Raw genomic sequence first — 23,656 nt, forward strand, 5'->3', positions numbered from 1 at the left:
CGAGTCGGTGTCAGTGGTGATGGAGGGAGTGGTGGATTCAGGATGTGCACAGAGGTAGCCTGTATGGGTCTTGCTCTTGGGTGGGAGGGAGAGAGCTGCATCAAGGGTGACTCGTAGGTTTTGGGCCCAAGCCGCTGAGGGGTGGCAGTGCTGTGTATGGAGCTGGGGGGTCACTGGAAGTGACAGAGATCCAGGAGCGACAGTGGAGGAATCTACTAGAGCTCTACTTGAAAAGTGGGGTTTTCTCCAGCTAACATGACCCCCCTCTAAGAGGTAGCTAAGAATCTTCTCCCCAGAAGCCCTCTCTTAGCTTGGACGTGCCATGGGTCTGTGTGTGGACAAGGCGTTGAACACTTCATGACGATTGTCTGTCTACGAGACTTTGCCTAGAAGCCAGCGAGGATAGGCACCTCCTTTGTCTTGTTCACTGCTGTGTCTCCAGGTACCTGACTCTTAAGCTCTTTGTGGAACTGAACAGAACTGATTATGGGGGGAGTCAGTGGAAGGGAGGGACTTCCCTCAAGAGTATATTCCCGATGTAAATATAAGGATTGGAGGATAGGAGAGAGGAGGGCATGCAGAGAGAGTCATGGAGTAGGAAGTGTTCCAAACATGGCCTCAAATGATCTCAGCCCAAACCCCAGCTCAGCCTCTTTCTGTTGTATGACCTTGACCAACGCCCTCTACCTCTCTCAGCCTCAGTTTTGCCATCAGTAAGAAGGGAATTGCAGTATTTGCCTGGCAAGGTGACTATAGTGGGTAAATGAGAGTGTGTGCAGGTGGATGTTTCTACATGATGTCTGGGGAAAAAGTTAAGTTGATGATTAAATTAGAACCTGAAAGATCTGACCATGGGCTGGGTGTAGTCAGCTTCCTCTAGTAATGCTACCTGGCTTTTCCGTGGTCCCAGTGACTGGCTAGCTTGGCAGACTGTATTGACATCATTCAGGATCAGATTTCTCTTTTGCCTTACCTTTGATGGCTCATGTATGGAATGAGAAGAAAGAATTATAAGGGCATGGAGACTAGCAGTGAGACGTGCAGAGCTTTCTGATTTCAGGCTGGTTGAAACACTGAGAGGTCTTAATTTAAGTCCAGACAAACGGTTTTCAAAGTGAAGTCCCTGGACTCACAGCGTCAGCACCGTCTGAGGACTTGTTGGAGATGCTAATTGTGAGCCCCACCCTAGTCCCACTGCGTCAGAGCCTTGGGAGTGGGCCACGGTCAGTGTGCTAACGACCTGCTGGGGAATTCAGATATGTGCTCAGGTTTGAGATCCACTGGTCTAGAGCTTCCGACCTCTGATACTTCTTTCCCTGTAATGGAGAGAGAATTAAAATGTTCAAGTGGAGATCAGAGTTATCTTCTAGTCCAGGTCCTTTGAAGTGTATTCTGTAGGACAAAAATTTTACCCATGTGTGGTAGAAGTTAGATGATTTGGTTCCATCATCAAATAAGACTGAAAAATGCTGAGTTTCATAAAGCTCAAGTCCTACTCTGCAGGACTTCTCAGAGCCTTTAATATGCTAATATGCTTTGTGACTCTCCAGTGGATGGGTATAGGATTCCATCTTTCCCAAATTTGCTTTCAAGACTCCTATTCCGTGGCACACACTTTGGAAAACATAGATCTAGTCCAGTCTCCCATCAACTGGACAATCCCATCTGTAAATTTCTGATTATTCAGCCTTTTCTCTAAAGTTCCTAGATCCCAGAAGTTGTTGACTTTGTGAGGTTTCCCATCCCCTTTTTCAGAGGATCTGTCAGTAATTATTAGTATTTGCCTTACACTAAACCAAATCTGCTTTCCTTTAATTTCCTCCTATTGGTTTTGGCTCTGAGCCCTGGAACCATGTGGGACAAGCCTAATTTCTCTTCCCCATGACAGCAGCTGAAGGACACTTGCCCATCTGCTGTTTCTTTCCAAGACTCCTCTTTATGCTTCCCATCCCACAGACATGGTCTGACTTTCATAGTGTGGAAGTGGCTTCTTTCCCATGTGTCTTCCCATAGAGGTGACTACAAAGAACAAACATGTATCACTGAGCCAACAGGTAATTCAAGAATCTTTTGTAGTTTATCCCCATTCGATCTGTCTGAGACACATAGCAGCTCAACCTGCTGATAGAGATCTGGGAGATCACTGACTTTTTCATGGGTCTGTTTAGGTTAAGCCAGTAGTTTTGCTCATCTGAAAGCTCCTTCTGAGCCTAACCCCATGGTTTACCTACCCTTCCATTCCTAAACCATATGTGCAGTTCATTTTGACCAGCCAACTGATTGACTTTCTCTCATTTGTCCATTTGTTCATTCATTCCCACATCTTTGAATGCCCACTCCGTGCCACCTGCTGGGTGCCTCAGAGCCAGGACTGAACAAGACCAGTTTGGTCCACACAGACCTTACCATCTTTTGGGAGAAGAGCAATGATAAAATGAAAAAACATATAATGCACATTTTAAACTTGCGCCAAGTGGGAAGGCAGTGATAGAGAATAACACGGGGTGGGGGCAAATCGGGATAAGGTGGTCAGGGAAGGAAGCAGGCATGCTGTTTGAGCTGAGAGCGGATGTACCTAATTACAACCCATTTATTGTGGTTTCTTAATCCTGTTAGATTGTTTGTGTCATTATAATCAGGCTTAGATTATAAGGATCGAGAGGGTGGGGAGTAGGTTTTCATACTGTACCTGATATAAAGACATTGGCATTCTGGTTGAAGTTGAGAAATACCTGGAAGTCTCATGTCGGGGTGGAGCAGTTCTCTTCCTGTGGAAAAGCATTGCCATTTTTAGATATCAGACTATACTGTAGGGCAAATGTAATGTTATCATTCCTCAAGGGTCTGCTCTGTTCTGGCCTTTCACTCCCCTCCTTTATATTCGGGTTGTCACATGAATTACGTCAGTAATCACTGGAGTTGTTCTGGTGTATGTCCTCAACATTTGGAATATCTGTTGGGAGATACTGGGCCTCCTTCTGGAGAATATTGACTTTTGTTTGTTTTGTTTTGTTTTTCTTAAGTCATCAATCTGGCTGGGTCCAGGCTGTACATTCTGTCTTGCCTTCTGTGGGTGGTGGTCCAATGCCAGATCATTTCTCAGAGTTTTTGCTGTGCGTCTCTGGGTTTGTTCTGAGCACAGCATTGCACGCACAGAGTTAGGAAGGCTCTTCTCCAGCTCTTTCCTTTCGGGGATATCTTCCACATTCTCTGGCACCCTGGGGCTTCTTTCCCAGTTCTTCTGGCCAAAAAGTGGGGTTTTCTCAGAGGGGTAGCCTCCTGTCTGCCCTGTTGCATGGTTCTGAATGACTGCTGCTGTCCTTGGGGATGAGGTAGCGAGAAAAGAGAAAAACGCACAGATTTTCCCCCTCATTGTGCACCTCCCACTGGCCCCTTCCTGGTCCCTCTGTACAGAGATGCGGTTTCTCCTGGTGGTGCAGGTGCTGTTCTGTGTCATATGGGTGCAGTGCTGTGCTGGGGGCAGGTCTGGGAGAGGACAGAGAGAGAAAAAGTGAGGATTCGCTCCACATTCTTCTGCTCCCAGGCCCTGGCTGTCTGGGCAGAAATCTGGGCCTCTTTGGGAGGTTGACTCCCACACCCCACGCATGGATGCTAGATTCTGCCTGCCTTCAAGGCCAATTCGGGAGATAAAGGAGCCTCACCAAGGCCACGCTGGTCATTCTTCACCTTTTTACTTCCCTCCCCTATTTACCTGCTGTTATTTGTTTGAATCCTCAGGTAGTTGCCTTTGCATTTTTCCCAGAGTTTTTGGCTGTAATTGGTGGGAAAGATAGGCCTCTAAGCTGGGCTTACTCCATGAAGGCCAGAACCAGACCAGGATGGGTATTCAAAAATGTTGACCCACTAGACCCTCAAACAATTCTGTAAGGGTGGTGATACCATCCCCACTTTACAGATAAGGAAACAGGCTCAGAGAGGAGAAGTCAGGGTGGAAACTCACTGGACCGTAATCATCACCTGCCTGGTGTCTTACCCGATGCATCTACACGTTGTTGAAGCTGCTTGCCTGGACACCGTACATCCCCCTCTCCACGAGGGGCCCTTGGGGCCAGGGGCCACATCCTACTTGTCCTTCATCTATAAAATGGGGAAGCATTAGTATCTGTTTGAAACACCATTGGAAGGACTGGCTCAGCTAATAGAAGTATTTAGAGGAGTGCCTGGCACGCAGGAAACTCAGCCAAGGGTGGCTCCGTCATTGTCGCTGTTAGTTTTTCCCCGTACATTGAACGCTGAGCAATACGGGCATACGGTAGGGCTCAGAAAATATTTATTGAATTCAGTCATTTCCTGAACCAGTTTATTTTACCTTGTCGTTTCTCTTCCAGAAACGTGTTAGCATCTTTTGCCATTATTCCTTTCACGCCGACTGCTGATCCTACTTACAGGGTGCCCATGGGACTGGGAATTCTGTTCCCATGCCCACCCTTTCCTTCTTTTTCTTGCTCAGTTTTCCCACTTCTTCCTCATCACCCTTCACTGTAAGAGGAATAAGGAAGAGCTCTGGGTTCAGATGTTGACATTTTCACTTAAGAGCTATGAAGCTTCGACCTCTTCCCCATCAAATCCTGTCTGAACCTTGCGAATAATATAATTTCTACTCACAACATGGCTGTGAGAATCAAAATGAGATAGTACAGGCAAAATGCTAATGCTGCTTCTGGGCGTAGTAGGTCCTTGAAGAATGGGAGTTTCTGTAGTGACCTGTGATAATACGATATCCAGAAGTGTGGAGGTGGTTGTTCCAGAAACATGATAGAAGTTGCGGTCCAGATGCAGCTGGCAGGAAGCTCACTAAAGCTCCCAGCACCTCACCAGTACTCACGCCATAGTAAGTGCTCAGTAAATATTTGTGGAATGAATAAGCCAATGGACAACTCAACCTTGGTTCCTTATCTGTTAGCATCAGACTGCCCTGTGGGTTCAGTGACTAGGGATGGAATGCTGTAACCATGAGCATTTGCACTGCTAGTATCTACACTTGCTTAGTTCTGTCTCAGTCTGTGATTTTTATCAGATTAAAAGGTTTAATTATTGTTTAGACCTAGGGGGATTTTTTTTTTTTTTGCATTTGCATTTGTTCTTTATCTCTGGGCTTGGCAGCATCTCCTTCCAGAAATATCCTTTGGAAGTATTGTCCACATGATGTTCGGGCTTCAGTGGCAGGCTGGGTGCCAGGAAAGGTTAGCTGCTAGGGGCACAGACCCACTTGGGTTGGCCTCCTTCAGATCAAGCCAGCAGATATTTGCTGGCTCTAGTGTTGTGCTGGGATGGTCTAGGGAGATTTAAAGTGCTGGGACGTGGCACCTGTTCACAGAGTTCATGGTCCAGCTGCAGACATGGGCAGACCCACAGCTCCAGTGCGGTGGGCTCCAGCCCTGTAGGGGTGTCATCAGTACCCTGAGATCACGGCCCCCTGGATAAGTTCTCAACTCCCCTCCCCACCCATTGGCCTACAGGTCCCTGCCCACCTGCCCTGCCTCAGTCCCCACCCACGCTGGCCCCTCAACGTTTCCTCCAATGGGTCCCATCCTTGGACATGCGAGTGCTGGTTGGGACACGTGCCCTCCTTCTTTGCCTAATTAACCTCTATTCATCCTCCAGACCCCAACTCAAAGGATACTCCTTAAAGAACCTCTCCCCAGCCCCAGCCTCCTCTGTTATGTTGCAACTAAGTAAAGTGTGATTCTGTGCTTAAGCGCCTGCCTCCTCTCCTAGATCTGTGCTGGACATTATATGAGGGACAGATAATGCAAGCCATGTATATAATTTAACATTTTCTAGTAAAATTATAGCCAACATAAAAACACCACTTAAATTATTTCAAATGTACAATTGAGTTGTATTAAGTTCATTCATGATGTTGTGTAATCATCACCACTGACCTCCCCCAGCTCCCCCAATTTTTTCATTATCCCCAACTGGAACTCTGTAACCATTAAGCAGCCCCAGGCGCTGGGGCTATTTTGCTTACCATCTCTGTGAAGCTGACCACCCTGGGTACCTCACATAAGTGGAGACACAATTATCTGTCCTTTTGTTTCTGGCTTATTTCACTTCCCATAATGTTCGGTGTTCATGAATGTCAAGGTTATCAATGTTGGAGCATGTATCAGAATTTCCTTTTGTGGCTGAGTAATATCCCACCAAATGGAATTTTTTGTTCATCCATTCATCTGATGATGGACACTGGGTTGGTGACATCCTTTGGCTGTTGTGGATAATGCTGCTATAACTCAGGTGTTCAAATATGTGTTTTGAGTCCCTGTTTTCAGTTCTTTTGGGTGTATACTAGGAGTGGAATTGCTGGATCAGGTGGTAATTCTGTGTTTGACCTTTGGAAGAACATGAAATTTGTGATGTATTTTATTTAACTCAATATTTCCCAGAAGGTATCATTTCAACATATGGTCAATATAAAAATTACGCATGAGCTATTTTACTCTATTTTCATGCTAAGTCTTCATAATCTGGAATGTAGTGGGTAAGTTTTATGTGCCTGGAAGCTGTCCATCTTTTGGATCCAAGTGCCTTGTAAATAGTGGGTGTCTAATCAAAAGATGTATATACATAGGGGTCTGCTGAAGGGAACAGAATTACTACTAACAGTAGCAGCAGTAGTAAGGCTGACTCTTTGCAAGGCACTTTATTTTCATGAATTCTCAAGGCAACCCTATTAAATGGTACTTTTACCATTCAGAATTGTAGATGCACAAACTGCAGTTCAGAGAAGCTAAGCAATTTACCCCAGATCACACAGCTAGTAAGGGGGAATCTGGGATTCAAATCCAGCTGGATTCTGCTGTTCTGTGACAAGGAGTTCTCTCAGGAAGTGCTCTAGATATCTTGGAAATGCCCCCTGGTGCACATGGAGGTGTCTGCCTTAGTTAAGAGGGGTGAAGAAGGACAAGAAGACTTTACCTAACACCTTTTTCCTGGAAGCATCCATGTTTTTCTCTGCTTCTAGGTCAGCCTGACACACTAGGTTCCAAAGCCTTCACAAACTCTATCCTTGTAGGGGGAAACTGGAGAGGTATCAGGGCAGATGCCAGTCCACTGAATCCCCACAGGAACCCAAGGGAAAAGACAGAAGGATTGGGAAAACCTGCTCCCCAAGTCAGTTGTCTGGAGATAAAAATAAAGTGCTTTGCAGCACCTAAGATCATAATGCTATGTTCAGCTTTCTTGAATTTGCCAACGCAATAGGTTCTAAAACTAATATAATATCTGTCACTCAAAGGGAGGCACACTGATGGAACAACAGAGAGTTCTGGAATTAGAAGTCTCAGAGTCATCCTTCTGTATTATGGCTTCTCCTGGTGTGGACGCTCTCCTGCTGCATCCCTGGGAACTGATCTGGGCTGGATGGGTCTCTCCAGCTGCTCACCTCCTCCTCCTCCCTCAGAGGCCCACAGGGCAGGCCATCCTTCTGCAGGGAGCTGGAGGGGACAGCTGTTTTTCAGAGGAAGTTAGCCCAGGCCTCTGCCTTCTTAGAGCCTGTATTCCAGTGGGGAAGACAGATGATAAGCAAACAATAAATACAGTCAGTCCTCATCATTCTTGGAGTCCACATTTGCAAATCTGCCTACTTGCTAAAATTTATTTGTAACCCCCAAATCAATGCTTGCATGTGCACAGTGGTGAAAAATTTGAGTTGCCTGGTGTCCATGTGCCCAGCCGAGGATGCAGAAGGCCATGTTCTGCCTTCCTGTTTCTGGTCTTTTTCTGGTCTTAAATTTAGTGGCATGCTCCTCACAGTTTCTGTGCTTTATGGGAAAAACTGTGATTTCACTGTTTAAAGGACCCCTAAGCATGGTGCTGAAGTGCTGTCTTGTGCTTCTGATCACAAGAAGGCTGCCATGTGCCTTATGGGGAAAACACACATGCCAGGTAAGCTTTGTCCAGGCACAAGTTATGGTGTTATTGGCTGTGAATTCACTGTTAATGAATTGACTGTTTATATTAAATCAGATGTCTTTAAACAGAAACACATAAAACAAGATTATGTATGGATCAGTTGGTGAAAATGTGGCCAGAGGCCGATAAGAACCTAACCCTATATTTTCAGCAGCAACAATGGTTCAGAATAAATTCCCAAGTGACTTTATAGAACACAATGACCAGGAATAATGAGAACTGACTGTTAACCAAACAGTTCCACTGAGTGTTCAGGGCTGTGAGAAAATGAATCAGGAGGAGGAGGAGAGTTCGGGGGGTGACAGTGAAGAGCAGAGAATGGTAAGCACCCTGCCCGCCATCCCCATTGGGTTCAGAGCTGCTGACGATCATAGGTTCAGAGCCACGGGTCCCAGGAGACTGTAGTACCCAGTGTGAGACCCAGTTGGCACCAGCTGTGGAGATATGCTTGGGCTCATGGTCGAAGATGGTATCCCAAGTATTGCTTCTGTCCTTGATCCCCCAGGTCCGGACTTCTGTTAATTTGAGCTTCAGTGGACAGTCCCAGGGCTTGCTGCCCACCGCTCTATCCAGCACCCAGGCCCCACGATTCTCGGGGAGATGTCTTATTGTAATATTCCAAATGTAGATTCCTACCGAGGTATTAATGAGGAAGTGCTTTTTTTCAGTATAATATGTCCAACAGGCGGTGGCAATTGCTCTCTTCATTCCCGAGACTGGAAGTGGCCCAGCCACAATTTTAGTTGTACTTGACAACTTAAACATTGAATATTGTAAAATAATAGTTATGTAGTAGAGGGGAGAGACACCGGGGGTTAGAGTTGGATAAAGCTGGAACTTTCTAGATGGGCAGACTTAGGGAAAGTCCCTACTCCTCTCTAAGGTTCAGTTTCTCTGAAAAATTTCCTCACCAACTTCACAGGGTTTTTCATGAGAATTAAATGAAATAAAACATGAGGATGAGAAGGGGTGGTGCGGAAGTGTGGCCACAGAAAGTACTCCATGAATGTTAGCATGATCAAAAGTGCTTTGTTAAATGCTCATCAGGCTGGCAGTAGTGATAATAAGAAGAAAGAGAGAGAGAGAGAGAGAGAGAGAGAGAGAGAGAGAGGAGGGAGGGAGGGAGGGAGGGAGGGAGAGAGAGAGAGAGAGAGAGAGAGAGAGAGAGAAAGAAAAATAACAAGAGTTGGCTAGGTTGTGTAGAAATCAGAAACTTGTGCATTGCTGGTGGGGATGTAAAATGGTGCGGCTGCTGTGGAAAACAGTTCGGTGGTGGTTTCTCAGGAAGTCAAGCAGAAATATGACTGAGAATTCTGTTCCTAGGTATACAGCCCAAATAATTGAAAACAGTTGTTCAAGCAAATATTGCTATGCAAATATTCATAGTAGCACTATTTTCATAGTAGGCAAAAGGTGGGCATAACATAAATGAACATCAGCTGATGAATGGATTAACAAAATGTGGCATGTAATGAATGAAAATCCAATGGGATGTTTGGCCATAAAAAGGGATGAGATTCTGACGCAGCCTACAATATGGACGAACCTTGAAAACGTGCAGCGTGAAAGAAGCCAGACACAAAAGGCCATGTATTGTATGAGTCCACTTCCATGAACTATCCGCAACAGGCAAATCTATAGGGATAGAAAACAAATTAGTGGTTGCCAGGGGTTGGAAGAAAGAGGTAATGAAAAGTGACTGCATTTTCTTTTGGGGTGATGAAAATCTTTGGAATTGTTAGAACCAACCTTGTGAATACACTAAATGCCACCAGTGTCTACACTTTAAAATGATTCACGTGAACTTCACTTTGGTAAAAAAAAATTGGGAGAAGAGAGCTTTGTTAGAACAGAAGAGCTACCCTAAAGTTATGAGTGAAGGTTAATCTTGCCAGATCTCCAGGGGGATTATAAAACTGCAAATGCTGTATAGACCAGGACCTGGGAAGCGTTATCAGCTCGGAGTCCAAACCCTCTGCCCTGTCACGTCTCCCTGATGACCTGCACAGACAAGGGTCAGTGCGTTTGTTTAGTTCTACTTGGGAATGTCCTGGGGTGGGGACAGTTCCCAGCAGGCCCCATGTTTTGGCTGCATGCCAAGATCAATAACGGGGTCTTAGGTTAAGACTCTTGCCAATGTTGAATTGCTTTGGCAACTGTGTGTTTCTCATTTGTCCTTATTTGTTTCTTTTTACAAGTACTACACACTGGAAACAAAAGTTCTTCCTGAATTTCAGATTTTAACCCTTCAGGGGTTGTGGCTAAAATAAGGGTCATATTTGGCTTTTGGAATGTCAGAAAGCATTGCACCAGGGGCTGATCCAACTGGTTTGTGCAAAACAGTTCAGCCTTCCAAGGACTTTCTGGGTGGGTCCTTTGTTTCCTGAAGGAGCTGGAGGCTGTGGGGAAAGCCACAGCGGTGAGGGGTATATGGGTGGGTGGGAAGCCCCCTGTGCCACTCACTAGTGTGATCTTGGACAGCCCAGTCTCTCAGCTTATCCTCTGTGTCCTAGTAGCAGAATTCTCTTTATAGGTTCTTATGAGGATAACAGGAAGTGATGCATATAAAATACTTCAAATACTATCAGACACATAGTAAGTAGTAACTGTTATTAGTGTTAATAATAATTATTATTGTTACTGTTTTTTGCTTTACTAATGACTCCAGTCAGATACTTTCAACCAGCATCTAAGGTTCTGTTTCTTGCTGCAAAGTTTCTAGGATTAAAGTTAAAACTACTTATTTGTTTCATCCATGACTTGAGGCTAATACATTCAACCAGAATCTGAAAGTTCGGTTTCCTACTGGAAATTCATGAGGACTAAACTAACAAGTGCTTTGAAATATTCATGAAAGTTACAAGCAGTGGTGACTTTAGAATAGGAGACTCTTTGCCATTTCTGCCTCTGATCAGCTAAAGCACATATCGCTCTGAATCCTGGCTCTGAAATTCAGGCAAATTCTAAGCCACCCATTTGCCCATCTATGAAATTTTAATGGGAAGGGACAAAGAAGTTAGACACTTGCCTAGATTTTCTGAAATCATTTTCTCCCTCGAGAAAGGCTTTTATTTCTTAGTCCCTTATCAGAGAATGTCAAAAGAAAAACCCCTACACCTTGAAATGTCTTTAATCAATCCCTAGACCTTTCACGTCTTAAAAACCTATTCCCTTCTCCCTGCCCATTTCAAGACTTAAATAAAATGGTTTTCTAGAAACGGATGACAACCTAGCAAGGACTACGATTAATAACCCCCAGAGCGGCTTGGTGCCACACCTTCCCTACTTAAAATGAAAAATCACCTTTCTCCCTCAGACTTTATTAAAAAAGAGGATCAAAAGAGAGGGGGGAAGAGGTACCCTAACACAGCCCATCAGGGCAACACCTCTGAAGCTTCAGCAGAAAGGAGCCGAATCTGTTAGCTGAGCAGCTGGCAATTTGGATGATGAAACGAGGCTGTCGCGTCTTCCTCCCCGAACCTCTGGTTTTGAAAAGCAGGGGTGGTGAAGGAGAGCACTTGACGGAGGAGGGAGTCTGCCGGGGAGTCAGGCATTTCCTCTTCTTTTCATCTCTCAGACTTGGAAACAACTTCAGGAAAGGAATTGTTGGGGGCAACTCAGTGCTTCCTTGGAGCCCAGGGCGGGACGTGTGCGCGCTTGGAGGGACTGTGGGCTTAGGGAGTGGGTCCCAGCTCGGCTGCAGCATGCTGTCTGATAGAGGGCAAGAGGGAGGGCATCGGTTACTCCCAGCAAGTCCATCACTCACCCAGAACTCTCTTATAAAATGGACCAGTAACACTGACCTTCCAGGGCAGGCGAGACAAACCAGTCCCCCTAGCCGGGTCCGGGAGGTGCCTTCCAGTGCCCACTTCTGTATCATCAGGCTCCCAGACGGATGCAGTAAATGCCACGGACTCCCCGTGACGGCTGCGTTAGTTCCCTAGGGCTGCTGTGACCACAAACTGGGTAGCTGCCAACAGCAGAAAGGTACTCCCTCACTGTCCTGGGGGCCTGAAGCTGACAGTCAGGTGGCAGCAGGGCTGAGCTCCCTCAGAAGGCTCTGCGGGAGAATCTGCCCATGCATACCTCCCGGCTTCTGGTGGCTGCCGGCAGCCCTCGGTGTCCCTTGGCTTGTGGCTGCCTCCCTCCAGTATCTGCCCCCGTCTTCACGCAGCCTTCTTCTCTGTGTGTCCCCCTCCTTCCATTATACAGACACAGCCATTGGATTGAGGGTGCTCCCCAATCCAGGATGACCTTGTCTTAACTGGATCCCATCAGAGGGAGGGGGGTGGGGGGTGATGTGCACATTACCTCCCCTCCCTGACCTGCAGTCCAGAGCCGTGGCATGTCTGCTCTGGAGGCTGAGGGCTCAGATGGGAGTGGGGATGGAAGGTGAATGTGATCGAATCATGTCATGTCTTCATAAAAAAAAAACACCAAACCTAAGTGAGCTTGACTCTTGGAAAGATGCAGGAGGTCTTAGAATCTCATGATCAATTCTGTCAGTCTAGAAACATAACTTCTTCCTGAGGGGTGACCCCAGGATTCCCAGAGAGAAGGAGGAATGGGCGGAAGTCCCGCTGAGTCTGAGGCCTCTGCTCCTGGTGTCCTGTGGCAGCCGCACACTTGGCCTGTGTGGCCCTTCACCGCCACCTTTGTGTGGTAGGGGACCCATGCTGGAAACCAGGACGTCAGCCTTGGCTTAGTGTCATGCTGAAGGGTGCGAACTCAAAACCCAGCCATCCTTCTTCGCAGCTCTGTGACCTTGAGCAAGTCATTTAACCTCTCTGTGCAGTTTTCTTTATCTATAAAATAGAGTAATTGTGCCTGCTACGTAGGATTGTTACAGGCTACAGAGGTTATATACTTTTTTACAAGTAAACTACTTGGAACAAGAGCGTTAGGAACGTAGTAAGTTCTCAATAAATGTTAGCTGTTTTCTTCTCCTCCCTTTATGCCTAGTCGGCCCATTTCTCCCCGTCTCTTCTGCCACAGGCGACCCCAGGTCCTTGTCGCCTCCCATCCAGATGCCTTCAGCAGCCTCAGGCTGGGCTCCTGCTTTACCTTGACCTGTGCCAACCTTTCTCCACACTATGGCCAGATGCATCTTTCCACAACGCTCTTCTGACCATATCCTTCCTCTACACACAGTGGGTCCTGTTGAGCAACAAGAACAGATGCCCACACAGCCTTGTGCATGAGAGTCTCTGGGGCAGCTTTAATCATGAAGCTGGGGCAGGGGTGTAGCAGGTGAATCATGCACTTTGGGCCACACTCTGGGCTCAGCAGGACTCTGGGCAAACAGCCCCCCTCCACTGGGCTGTGTGGCTTTTGAGCCACATGATCAGGGAGGCACCTGTGCCTCTGTCCTGCTGTGGTCAGGGGCTGGGTTGTAAAAGCGACATGATGGGCAGAACCCTGGGCTCCAGCCCCAAACCACTTGGGAGAGTGGTTTGCCCACCAGGAGAGCCAGCCCTTGCCTTGGCATCAGCAGGGTTCAGGGCCCCAGCCTTGTGGCCAGGTGGCGGCTTGGCCTCCATCTCATCATCACTTACAGATGGGGAAGTGCCAGCCCCTCCCTTGGCCTGTCCATGGCTGACGTGGCTGAGCAGAGCTTCCGTTGATCCTGCCACCAGGCTGATGGCTGTGAGCCAGCTGCCCCTCCTGCCAGCACCTGTGCAGGTGGCCACCTCCTTTGGGCAGCCAGGAGCACGGGGTCAGCCATGTTGACCCTTACCTCTCAGCGTCACTGTCCACTTAGGGGAGCACATCCCCAGATGGTGCCCCTTGGCCCTTCTTTCCAGCCTTAGCTGGAATTTCTTCCTCCTTCCACGTAGCTCCAGCCACACCGATCACTTTACATCCTCAGGACTTGCCGTGCTCTGTCATCTCTTGGCCCTTGGCCCTGCTGCTCCCTCTGTGCCCATCCCTCCTTCTCCCTCCGTGCTGCCCCATTCCTAGGAAGCTCTTTATCCTCAAGCTCCCGGCGTAGGCGCCACCTCCTCCAGGCAGCCTTTCCCTGCCCATCCGTGGGAAGCTGGGTCCTCTCCTCTGTCTCCCATACCTGCACTTCCTGTGGCACTGGATTCCCTGTCCCGTGTTGTGAGTACTTATTTATTTATTTAATTGAGATAAAACTTAGAGAACAATTAATCCTTTTAAAGTGAACGATTCAGGGGGTATTTTGTGCATTCCCTTGTGGTGCCACCACCACTCCACTTCCAAAATACTTTTATCACCCCAAGAAGAAACCCCATACCCTTTTAAGTAGGGGCTCCCCATTCCCTCCTTCCCTGCAGCCCTTGGCAGCCACTAATTTGCTTTCTGTTTCTGTGGACTTGTCTGTTTTGGATATTTCATAAGATGGAACCAACACTAGGTGACCTTTTGTGTCTGGCATCTTTCACTCACCATCATGTGTTTGAGATGCATCCACATTGTCCCGTGGAGCTGTGCCCCATTCCTCTTTATGGCTGAATAATATTCCACTATATGGACATACCACATATTGTTTATCCATTTGTCAATCTGCAAATGTTTGGGTTGTTTCCATCTTTTGGCTTTTGTGAATAGTGCTTCTGGGAACATTCCTGTGCAAACATTGGAGTACCTGCTTTCAATTCCTTTGGGTCCCTACCAGGGAGTGGAATCCCAGTGAGTGCTTATTTCATTGTCTATCTTTCCACCAGACTGTGAGCATGTTGAGGGCAGGGGAAAGACAGACCCCTCAAAGCTAGCACAGGGAATGCCTGGGGAGCAAATTGAATACAACCCAGGCATCCAGAATCGATGTCTTAGTCGTCCTCAGCCATCTGCCCATTTGTCTGCATCATCATGGTGGTCCAGGTTCTATGCTGATGGCTTGATGCATTTTTTCTCACTAACTCCCTGTGGCTTCACTTTGATATTTGCTCAATTGTCCACAGTCACCTCCTTCTCCTTCTCTGACTGGAGTGGCTGCTGCCCAGCACTGTTTTTGTACCTGTGCCCTGCTTTACTTTCCTCCACAGCTTCTCTTATCATTGACATATTAGAGGCAGTATATTATACGTGGCATATTACAGGGAACAGAGAACATAATATATATCACTTATTTGTTCATCCCCTTTTCTTCTCTTGTTTCTCTGCTAAGAGCGTGAGCTCCTTGAGGACAGACACTTGGGTTTCCAGTCACTGCTCTGGCACAGCACCCAGGACAGTGCCTGGTACATGAGAGGCTTTCTGCTCTTTGTGAAATACTTAGATGAATGCACAAATGCATTTAACCCTTACTGCACACTCCAAAGGAGCCAGGATGCTTCTCATTTTATAAACCATAAAACTGAGGCTCTGAGAGGTCAAGTAACTTGCCCAAGGCCTCAGAACTGGTCAGTAAACCAGATCTCTCTGTGTCTCTATCTGTTCTTTCCAGTTCATTCAGGCGGGGCAAGAGCTGTGGTAATAATGCCCAGAGTACTTCTCTGTGGCCTTGGAGTGCAGGGCAGGGTGCAATGACGATAACTTAACAAGTAGGGTTACCTCCTTAAACACTTTGTACTTAGGCTAATTTGACAATGAGTTTTTATTCCCTGTGCAAATACATCGACCCAGAACATGTTGGGTGTTGGAGAAGCTGATCTGGGCTGGCTGCTCTGTCTGCCTCTAGCCTCAGAGCTCTTTAGCCTCTGTGAACAGGAGGCACAACTCTAGAGGTGCACAGGGTGCTGATTGCATCTGCTGCATGGGCAGCTCTCACCCCAAGTGCACAGCATGGGAGGTAGTGGCATAGCACCATGGTGTTGAGAATTACAGTAAGATTAGCTAGTGTTTATGGGGCACCTACTGTGTGCCAGGTGCTCAGATAAGCACCTCACTTGTGTTATTGCATTCGGTCCTCCTTCTGTTCCCCTGAGGTGGGCCCTATTACGTCCCATTTCTTAGGTGCTAAAGCTGACCCTGAGAGATCAGGCAAGGGGCCCAAGGTCACACAGTGAGGATGTGGGGGAGCCAGAAATAGGGCCCAAGTCATCTGCCTCCAGAGCTGGCTCTCTAGTCACGGGGCTCATGGGTAACTATCTGAGGCTTCCACACCACCACAGTGATCGTGGCTTTGGTAGAATCTTCTGGCAAAGTCTGGGAGGAGGAAGAAGGGAGACTTGTCAAAAACGAGCCCTGTCTCCAGCTTGTGTTCCCAGGTGGCTCATCCATGGTGGTCCTGGTCTTTGATAAATGCAGGTCCCAGGTCCTGAGTTTGAATCCTGGCTGCCAGTTCCCTGTTTCTGTTGTAACAATGGGCATATCTTAATCTCTGCACATCTATTTCCTCACCTGCAAAGTGGAGGTCAAAACGGCCCTTTGCATACAGAGTTACAACAATTTAAGTAAGATGTAAAACAGTTCCATATATAACAAGTGAAGAAAGCAGATGACAAGCCATTAAATAAGATCTTATGGCATTTCTTAAAAAAAAAACGCGCAGAAACCATCTGGCAGGCTCCACAAACATTAATAGGGATGATGGCTGGGCTGTGGAAAAACATTGCCTTTCTCCTTATCTGAATTTTCTAATTTCTCTATAATGAATATATAATAACAAAATGAGTTGTTTTAATTAGAAGCGGGGCAGTGAGTCAGTGTTCATCAAAGTGCTTTGCAAACTGTCAAATGCTCTATAAATTAGCTCTTGTTATGGTCCTTATAGTAATTATATTTGCTAGTGCTGGTCGGCTACGATTTGGGATTTATTTCTGCCCCGAATCTCCTTCCTTGGCCCGGAATGGGAGGGCTCACTTGATCACCTTCTGCCCCGTCCTGCTTTTCCATCCACTGACCCCCTCTGACTTCTCTCCGTTTTTGCTGCCATCACCCAGGTGGGAGAGCCATCATCTCTCATCTGAAGCCCTGCAGCACCCATCCGCTGGGCTCTCCTTGTCCAGGCAGCAGCCCAAGGGATCTCTGGGAAGTGAACTTTACAGCAAAACCCTTAATGGCTTCCCACTGAACTTGGTGTAAAGTCTGTACTGCACCTTGGCCCTCGGGCCTGATGGCCTGTCCCTCGCCTGTCCCCTCTTCCTTTCCTTGAACCACACCTTGGGCACACTGCCTTCGACAAGGCCCCCAGAAAGGGACCTCGGAGAGTGCCTGTCCTAAGCGGATAGTTCTGGAGCCTGTAAGCATCGTGTTGTTGGTCCTGGCAGGGAGGATGAGAAACGCTGCGCGCTCTAGCTGGGGAGTCTGTGCAATTAGACCGAACTTGTATTTTACTCTCAATACAGCACATAAGTAGAAAAATGTTAATGTACAATTGGATTTTTTATTTTTTTAATTTTTGTTGTAGCTTACACCAGGGCTGAAAACCTCAAGTTGCATTCAGACAGTGGGATTTTTTTGACGTCTCTATTGTTTTTGAATTAACTGTTTTAAAACTTAAGCAGGAAAGCCCCTGTGTGCCTCCGTGTGTTTGCCCTTGGCGCTGCCTCCCCTCTCCCCTCACCTGCCATGCCCTTCCTCCAGCTGCTGGCATGGAGAGCTCCTTGTCCTCCGATGCCAGCTTAAATGTCACTTCCTCAGGAGGCCGATCATTCTACCTAAAGTAAGCCTTCCCCCACAACTCTTAGTTTTAATTTTTTCAGTTGAAGTTTTATTGGTTGTAGACTGTAGATGCATATGTTATTGTAAGAAATAATATAGAGAGATTGTGTCATAGTTCAGGGTGTAACACATGCCCAAATGGGGTGGCTTAAATAATAGACATTTATTTCTTGTAGTTCTGGAGGCTGGAAGTCCAAGATCAAGGTGCTGGCCGATTCGGTTTTTGTTGAGGGCTTTCTTCCTGCCTTGTAGACAGTCACCTACTTGACCTCCTGGCCTTTCCTTGGACTGCTTGTCTCTTCATCTCCTTATAAGGTCACCAACCCCATCATGACAGCTCTGTTCTCCCTTGTCTTAACCTAACTGCCTCTGAATACCACCCCCTTGGGGGTTAGGATTTCAACATACGCACTTGGGGTGACATAACCATGCAGCCCATAACAGATCCCTTGGACTGTTTGCCCAGTTTCTCCCAGTGGTAACTGTTTGCAAAACTATTGTAGAATATTACAGTCAGAATACCGACACTGACACAACCCACTGATCAGATTTCTCCAGTTTTGCATGTTCTTATGTGTGTGTATTTAATCTTAGGCAGTTTTTCAAATGGCTGGGTCCACATATTCACCCCCACAGTGAAGATACAGGACAGTTCCAACTCCACAAGTGTCCTGTCCTTTTATAGCCCCACCCACTTCCCTCCTGCCTGTGTCCTCCGTCCCTAACCCCTGGCAGCCACCAGTCTACCCTCCATTTCAAAAATGTCATTTCAAAAACAGTATAAAAAAGAAGTCATTCGATACGTCACCTTTGGGATTGGCTTTTTTTGCTCAGCACAGTTCCCTGAAGAATCATCCAGGTTGTCGCGTGAATCAGCGGTTCTGTCCTTCTTGTGGCTGAGTGGTGTTCTGTGCACTATTGTGTGTTTGACCATTCACCATTGCTAGTCTGCTTTTCACACCATTCGGTTTGTTTCCCTCCCGGCACTAATACCATCCGAAATCCTTTCACAAGTGTGTGTTCTCATCTGTCATGTCTCTCCTTAAGCAGAACAGAAGTCCAGGGGACCTGTGCTTGGTCTATTGTGCCTTTTCCAAGCATACATAGTACCTGACATACTCAGAAAGTGTTTACTGAATGAGTGCGTGATCCTGGCACACAGATCTGGGAGAAATGTGTAGTGGCTAAATATACACGGAAGGAACTTGACTTTTGCAGAATTCACGTATCTCATATGGGGGTTGGCTATGTAAATTGCTATGTAAGGGAAGGATTATCCTTGAAGATCCTTCAAACCACCTTGAAACTGCTGGAACTGAGATGCTTGGAAGCTCAAAAGGAGACAACGAACTTTTTTGGACATTTGAGTTGTGGGCTCCCCGACCATGGGGCAGCGGAGGGCAAGGCTGTACAGGGGCGTCATGGTGAGGCATCAACAAAGGGATTTCATTCTCTTTTTTGGTGGCTGAATTTTTGTAAATGGGCATATGGTGCAGTGTGCATCTGCTCTGACCAGCATAGGAAATGGTGTGTTTACGGTACAATGTACATATGCCAGGACATCTTCTAGTGTAACCTGCTGGCTTTCTCATGGCTTATGCATTGCCTCTCTGCTTCTTTGTTCTAACTCAGGAGGCAACCTTTCCAAACAAGACTGGACCATCCAGTGGCCCACCACGGAGACGGGCAAGGAGAACAATCCTGTGTGCCCCCCGGAGCCGACCCTGTGGATCCGCACCCACCTCTCCCAGAGCCCCAGGGTCCAGTCCAAGTGTGCTCAGCACTACTGTCACACCAGCCCCACCCCCGGGGCCCCCGTGTATACCCATGTGGACAGGCTCACCGTGGACTCCTACCCAGGCCTGTGCCCACCACTGCCACTGGAGTCAGGCCACCGTTCCCTGCCCCCATCGCCCCGGCAGCGGCATGCAGTCCGCACCCCACCGCGCACCCCCAATATCGTCACCACCGTGACCCCGCCTGGCACGCCACCCATCAGGAGGAAGAACAAGCTGAAGCCCCCTGGGACCCCACCACCCTCCTCCCGAAAGCTGATCCACTTGATTCCGGGTTTCACAGTCCTGCATCGGAGCAAGTCCCATGAATTCCAGCTGGGTCACCGTGTAGAAGAGGCCCACACGCCCAAGTAAGTACTTTTGGGGGGCACCCGGCGGTGCTCAAGGGGCTGCTTCATGGCCCTGGGGCCCTCCCAGGCCAGGGAAACCTCCAATTGACTGTATTTCTGTCGTCTGGTTGAATGAAAGGTGGCTTTCCACTGAGGGCCTGTGAAAAAATGAATGGAATGGAAGTTCTCAGAAATGATACTTTTTTATACTATTAATACCCTAAAGTAGGGGATGGTGAACTATAGACTAGGGGCCAAATATGAATTGACTGCAGCGCAGCCAGAGCATGCCTGTATGTATTGTCTGTGGCTGCTTTCCTGCTGTGGTGGCCACGTCGACTGTGGCCAACAAAGCCAAAAATTACCATCGGGCACTTGACCTGGGAAATTCACCAGCCCCCATAGAGTCTACCCTAGTGCCACCCCTAAAATAGGATATGAGGTGCCTGTGCAACCTTAAATTTTCTAGTAGCCATATCAGAAAGAGTAAAAAGAAACAAGTGATACTAAGTTTCATCAGCATTTAACCCAATATATAAAACTATTATCATTTCAACATAGACTCAAGTAAGACATTATTGCATTTTTACTGAATTGCATATCATACTGAACTATTTTACATTCTTTTTTCCACACTGTTTGGAATCCAGTGTGTATTTTACACCTGCAACTCAGCTCAGCTCAGACTCGCTGCCTTCCAAGTGTGGAATGGCTGATGGGACAAGGGGTTACCATACTGGATGACACGCGTGTCCATGTATGTGGGACATGCTCAACACTTATAATTAAGGGCATGTTCAGGTCTGCCTGGGTGGGGAGTGGACTAGGGGAGTGGAGAAATGGACTATCAGAGCGAGCTTGGGGGGCATTGTAGGCGCCCAAGGGAGAAAATCATGGAAGTGGGTGCAGGGTGTGCCTGCCTCTGGTCTGGGTGGTCTTGCTGCCAGCAGAGGGTGACACAGTATCTGGGACTGCGTGCGGCTAGTGAGAGAGATGGGCAGCCCCTCTGAAGATGACTGCGGTCTGGGTCCCTTGCAAACAGGAAATTCTAAACAGGGTTATGAAAGTAGGTAGCATGTTTTAAATATTTATATTTAACAAAACTGTGGGTAAGCATAGAGGATAAAATGATTATGTATAATCTTATTAGGAGATTCTATAACAAGTCTAGATTTGGGGCCCGGAGTGTGAAAGGCCTGGCCCCCATGCCAGGAGCCCTGCAGCTATGATATGGGGGAAGTTTAACTTCATTTCCTATGTGTGAAGGCCCACCGTCAAGGGGCTTTTTTCCTCTGTTTTCTTCTAGGAGTTTTACAGTTTCAGGTCTTACATTTAAGTCTTAATCTACTTTGATTAACTTTCGTGAGTGGTGTGAGACAGGGATCCAGTTTCATTCCTTTGTGTGTGAACATCCGGTTTCCCATCACTTAGGGAAGAGACCGTCCTTTGCTCACTGAGTATCCTTGGCTCCCTTGTCAGATATTCGTTGACCACACGTGCGTGGTTTGGTTCCGGGCTCTCAATTCTGTTCCATTGGTCTGCGTGTCTTGTTTTTATGCCAGGACCATATTTTAAATTTAGTGGGCCTTTCCTCAGATCCCTGAGGATTTATTTTTGCCCTCATAGGGTTGAATTGCCCACTTTGTCAAGGTCTTCCAAATCCACCTGGCCTACTATTCAAATCGACAATCTTCTGTTGTTTTGGATATTCTCTGTTAGGATTCAGGCCAGTTCAGTTTGCTCATCAGGGTTCTTCTGTTTGGTTTCACAAGCTCAGCACTTCCTCCAGGGAGGTACTTCCCCTGGCTCACCTCAGGGGATGCTGAGGTTCATGGCATGGAGGCGGCAGAGTGGAGAGTTTGGTGATGTGGGTGAAGCAGTGTGACCACTTCACCTGGGAACTTGCCACCAGATTCATGGGGACATTATGGCAGCTGGCCTTTGGGAGTTAAAAAAAAAATTCAAGGCAGAGACAGCAGGACCTTGAACTGTGTGGGTAGGGGGAGCAGAGACAGAGATTAACTCTCACCAGAGAGATGAAGGAAGGGTTTTTAGACATTCGTTCAGTTGAGTTCCAATAAATTGACTAATAACAATAACCAACATTTTCCTTGATCTGAGCTAGTCCTTGTTCTGCCTAGAAGTAGCCCTGTGACCTCAGATTTAACCTCTCTGAGTCTTAACTTTCTCATCTGTGAACCAAGGGGTCAGAGTACATTTGGGTTTTTCAATCTGTGGCTATGACCCACTAGTGGATGGCAGCGTCATTCTAGTGGGCTGTGATGAGCATTAAAGAAATGAAATAGAATAGAATAGATTATATTGGGATGTATCACATGTGGTGAGGCTATTAGTATTATTTTGTGAAACTTGTTTCAGATATCTTTTCATTCATTGATTCATTCCTTAATCTAAGGGCTCTTCCCACTCTGGACAGCTTTGATTCTAGAATAAAGCCCATCAGGGAGCAGGTGGGAGGGTTGGAGAAGCTAGCCTTTTACCCTGTGGAATGTAGCCAAGGGCACTTGGCGAGCTACTCGGCTCATTCTGGTTCCGGTTGTTAGATTCACGTCTGGTTACTTCTCTCCTTCAGCCCTGCTACCCCTGCCTGGCAGTCCTTTGTTGCCAACCTGGCAGTACTCAGTGTGCCCTTATTTCCCCTTAACGGGCTGAAGCAGGGTTTCAGAAGTCACAGGTCTTTCTGAATAGATATGAATCTTTCAAAACCATTGATTCTTGTGAGTTTTCAAGCACCAACAGCCAGTAAATCTTGGGTTGGAAGATGGCTGTGTTTTAGACCCTTTATCCTTGGCACTCTCAGGCACACACGCAGTGGTGTTTCTCAGCTGGTATGAGTATCTCATGGACATTTTTAGAAAAAAGCGTGGCAGGGAAACAAGGAACTGTTAGCTACAGCATGTCTCTCATCTCCTTCGGGAGCCTTGCAGTCTATGTATGTTGGAATATGTCAGAGCTACTGTGATGGGGCTCAGTCAAAACCATTTCTCTTGCTTTGTATTTATTCTCAAGACCTTTTTAACTTTCTTCTTTTCATTTCCTTTTTTTTTGCATTTGATTTAAGTATTTTTACTCAAATGATATTACTAAAACATACACACATACACATATACACATACACATATGCACAAGGGGGAAGAAGACTATTCTTTTTTCTCTGATAAAAGGAATAGTTGATTATTGTGGAAATTGAGACAATACAGAAATATATTGAAGAGGGTGGCAAGTATATGCTGGTCCTTTGTTTTCTGTGTGTAAACACACACACACATACACACACAGAGGGAGAGAGAGAGAAACAAGGAGAGGGGCAGAGGGAGGGAGAGTATACTTTCTCAAAAGGGCTGAAGTCTCCATCAAAGGAGCAAGAATTGGTTCTTGAGGGAGGGAGGCAAGAAAGCCCTCTTGTTATTATAATAGTTTGTGGCTCTCCAAAGAGCTACATGCATAAAAAGATACACAGTGTATATCTGTGGAATTAAAATTTCACTGGGGGCTTATGGGTGATGACTAGAAAAAAACATTAGAAAGAAGGTTCCTTAAAGGGTCCTAATGAAAAAAAAGATTGAGAAACCCTGACATAGATCTATGGGTCTAATCCTATAGATACAGTTAGACATAGACACTGGGGGTTATCAAGAGTCTCACCAAAGTTCTTATTGATTGTTCTTCTCCTTCTGACTTTGTGACCACACTTCCATGGATAAATTCGCACTGATTCCTTATAGCCAGCCATTCAGAAAATCAATAGGGCGCAATCTCAGGGATTCTGGTCATCTTGACCTTCGGTCCAGGGTCCACAGCCACAGTTTTGGGAAAAGGAAAAACCTAACAATTCTTACATGTGCAATAAGTTGTCTGTCTTTAGATTTCCACACTTGTCTGCTTATAATACAAATGACTTGCTCTCTCTTGTCAGAGCATCTGAATGGGTAAACTGGGTTTCTGAACCGATCACATTTTAAATGCATAGGAGAAGCTCAGTATTAAAAAGGAATTCTGTTG

The 23,656-nt window shown here is 46.8% G+C and overlaps 1 protein-coding gene across 1 annotated transcript in view; it reads left to right on the forward strand.

Moving 5' to 3' along the window:
• Positions 1 to 23,656, forward strand: part of KSR2 (kinase suppressor of ras 2) — a 362,570-nt gene that overhangs the window by 122,989 nt on the left and 215,925 nt on the right. Inside the window, exon 4 of the mRNA XM_057491701.1 lies at positions 19,141 to 19,654. Within this exon, the coding sequence (XP_057347684.1) occupies positions 19,141 to 19,654 (514 nt within the window). The remainder of the gene's footprint in view (positions 1 to 19,140; positions 19,655 to 23,656) is intronic.

This window comes from Manis pentadactyla, chromosome 14 (assembly GCF_030020395.1).
Source record: "Manis pentadactyla isolate mManPen7 chromosome 14, mManPen7.hap1, whole genome shotgun sequence".
In the NCBI taxonomy this organism is placed as follows: domain Eukaryota; kingdom Metazoa; phylum Chordata; class Mammalia; order Pholidota; family Manidae; genus Manis; species Manis pentadactyla.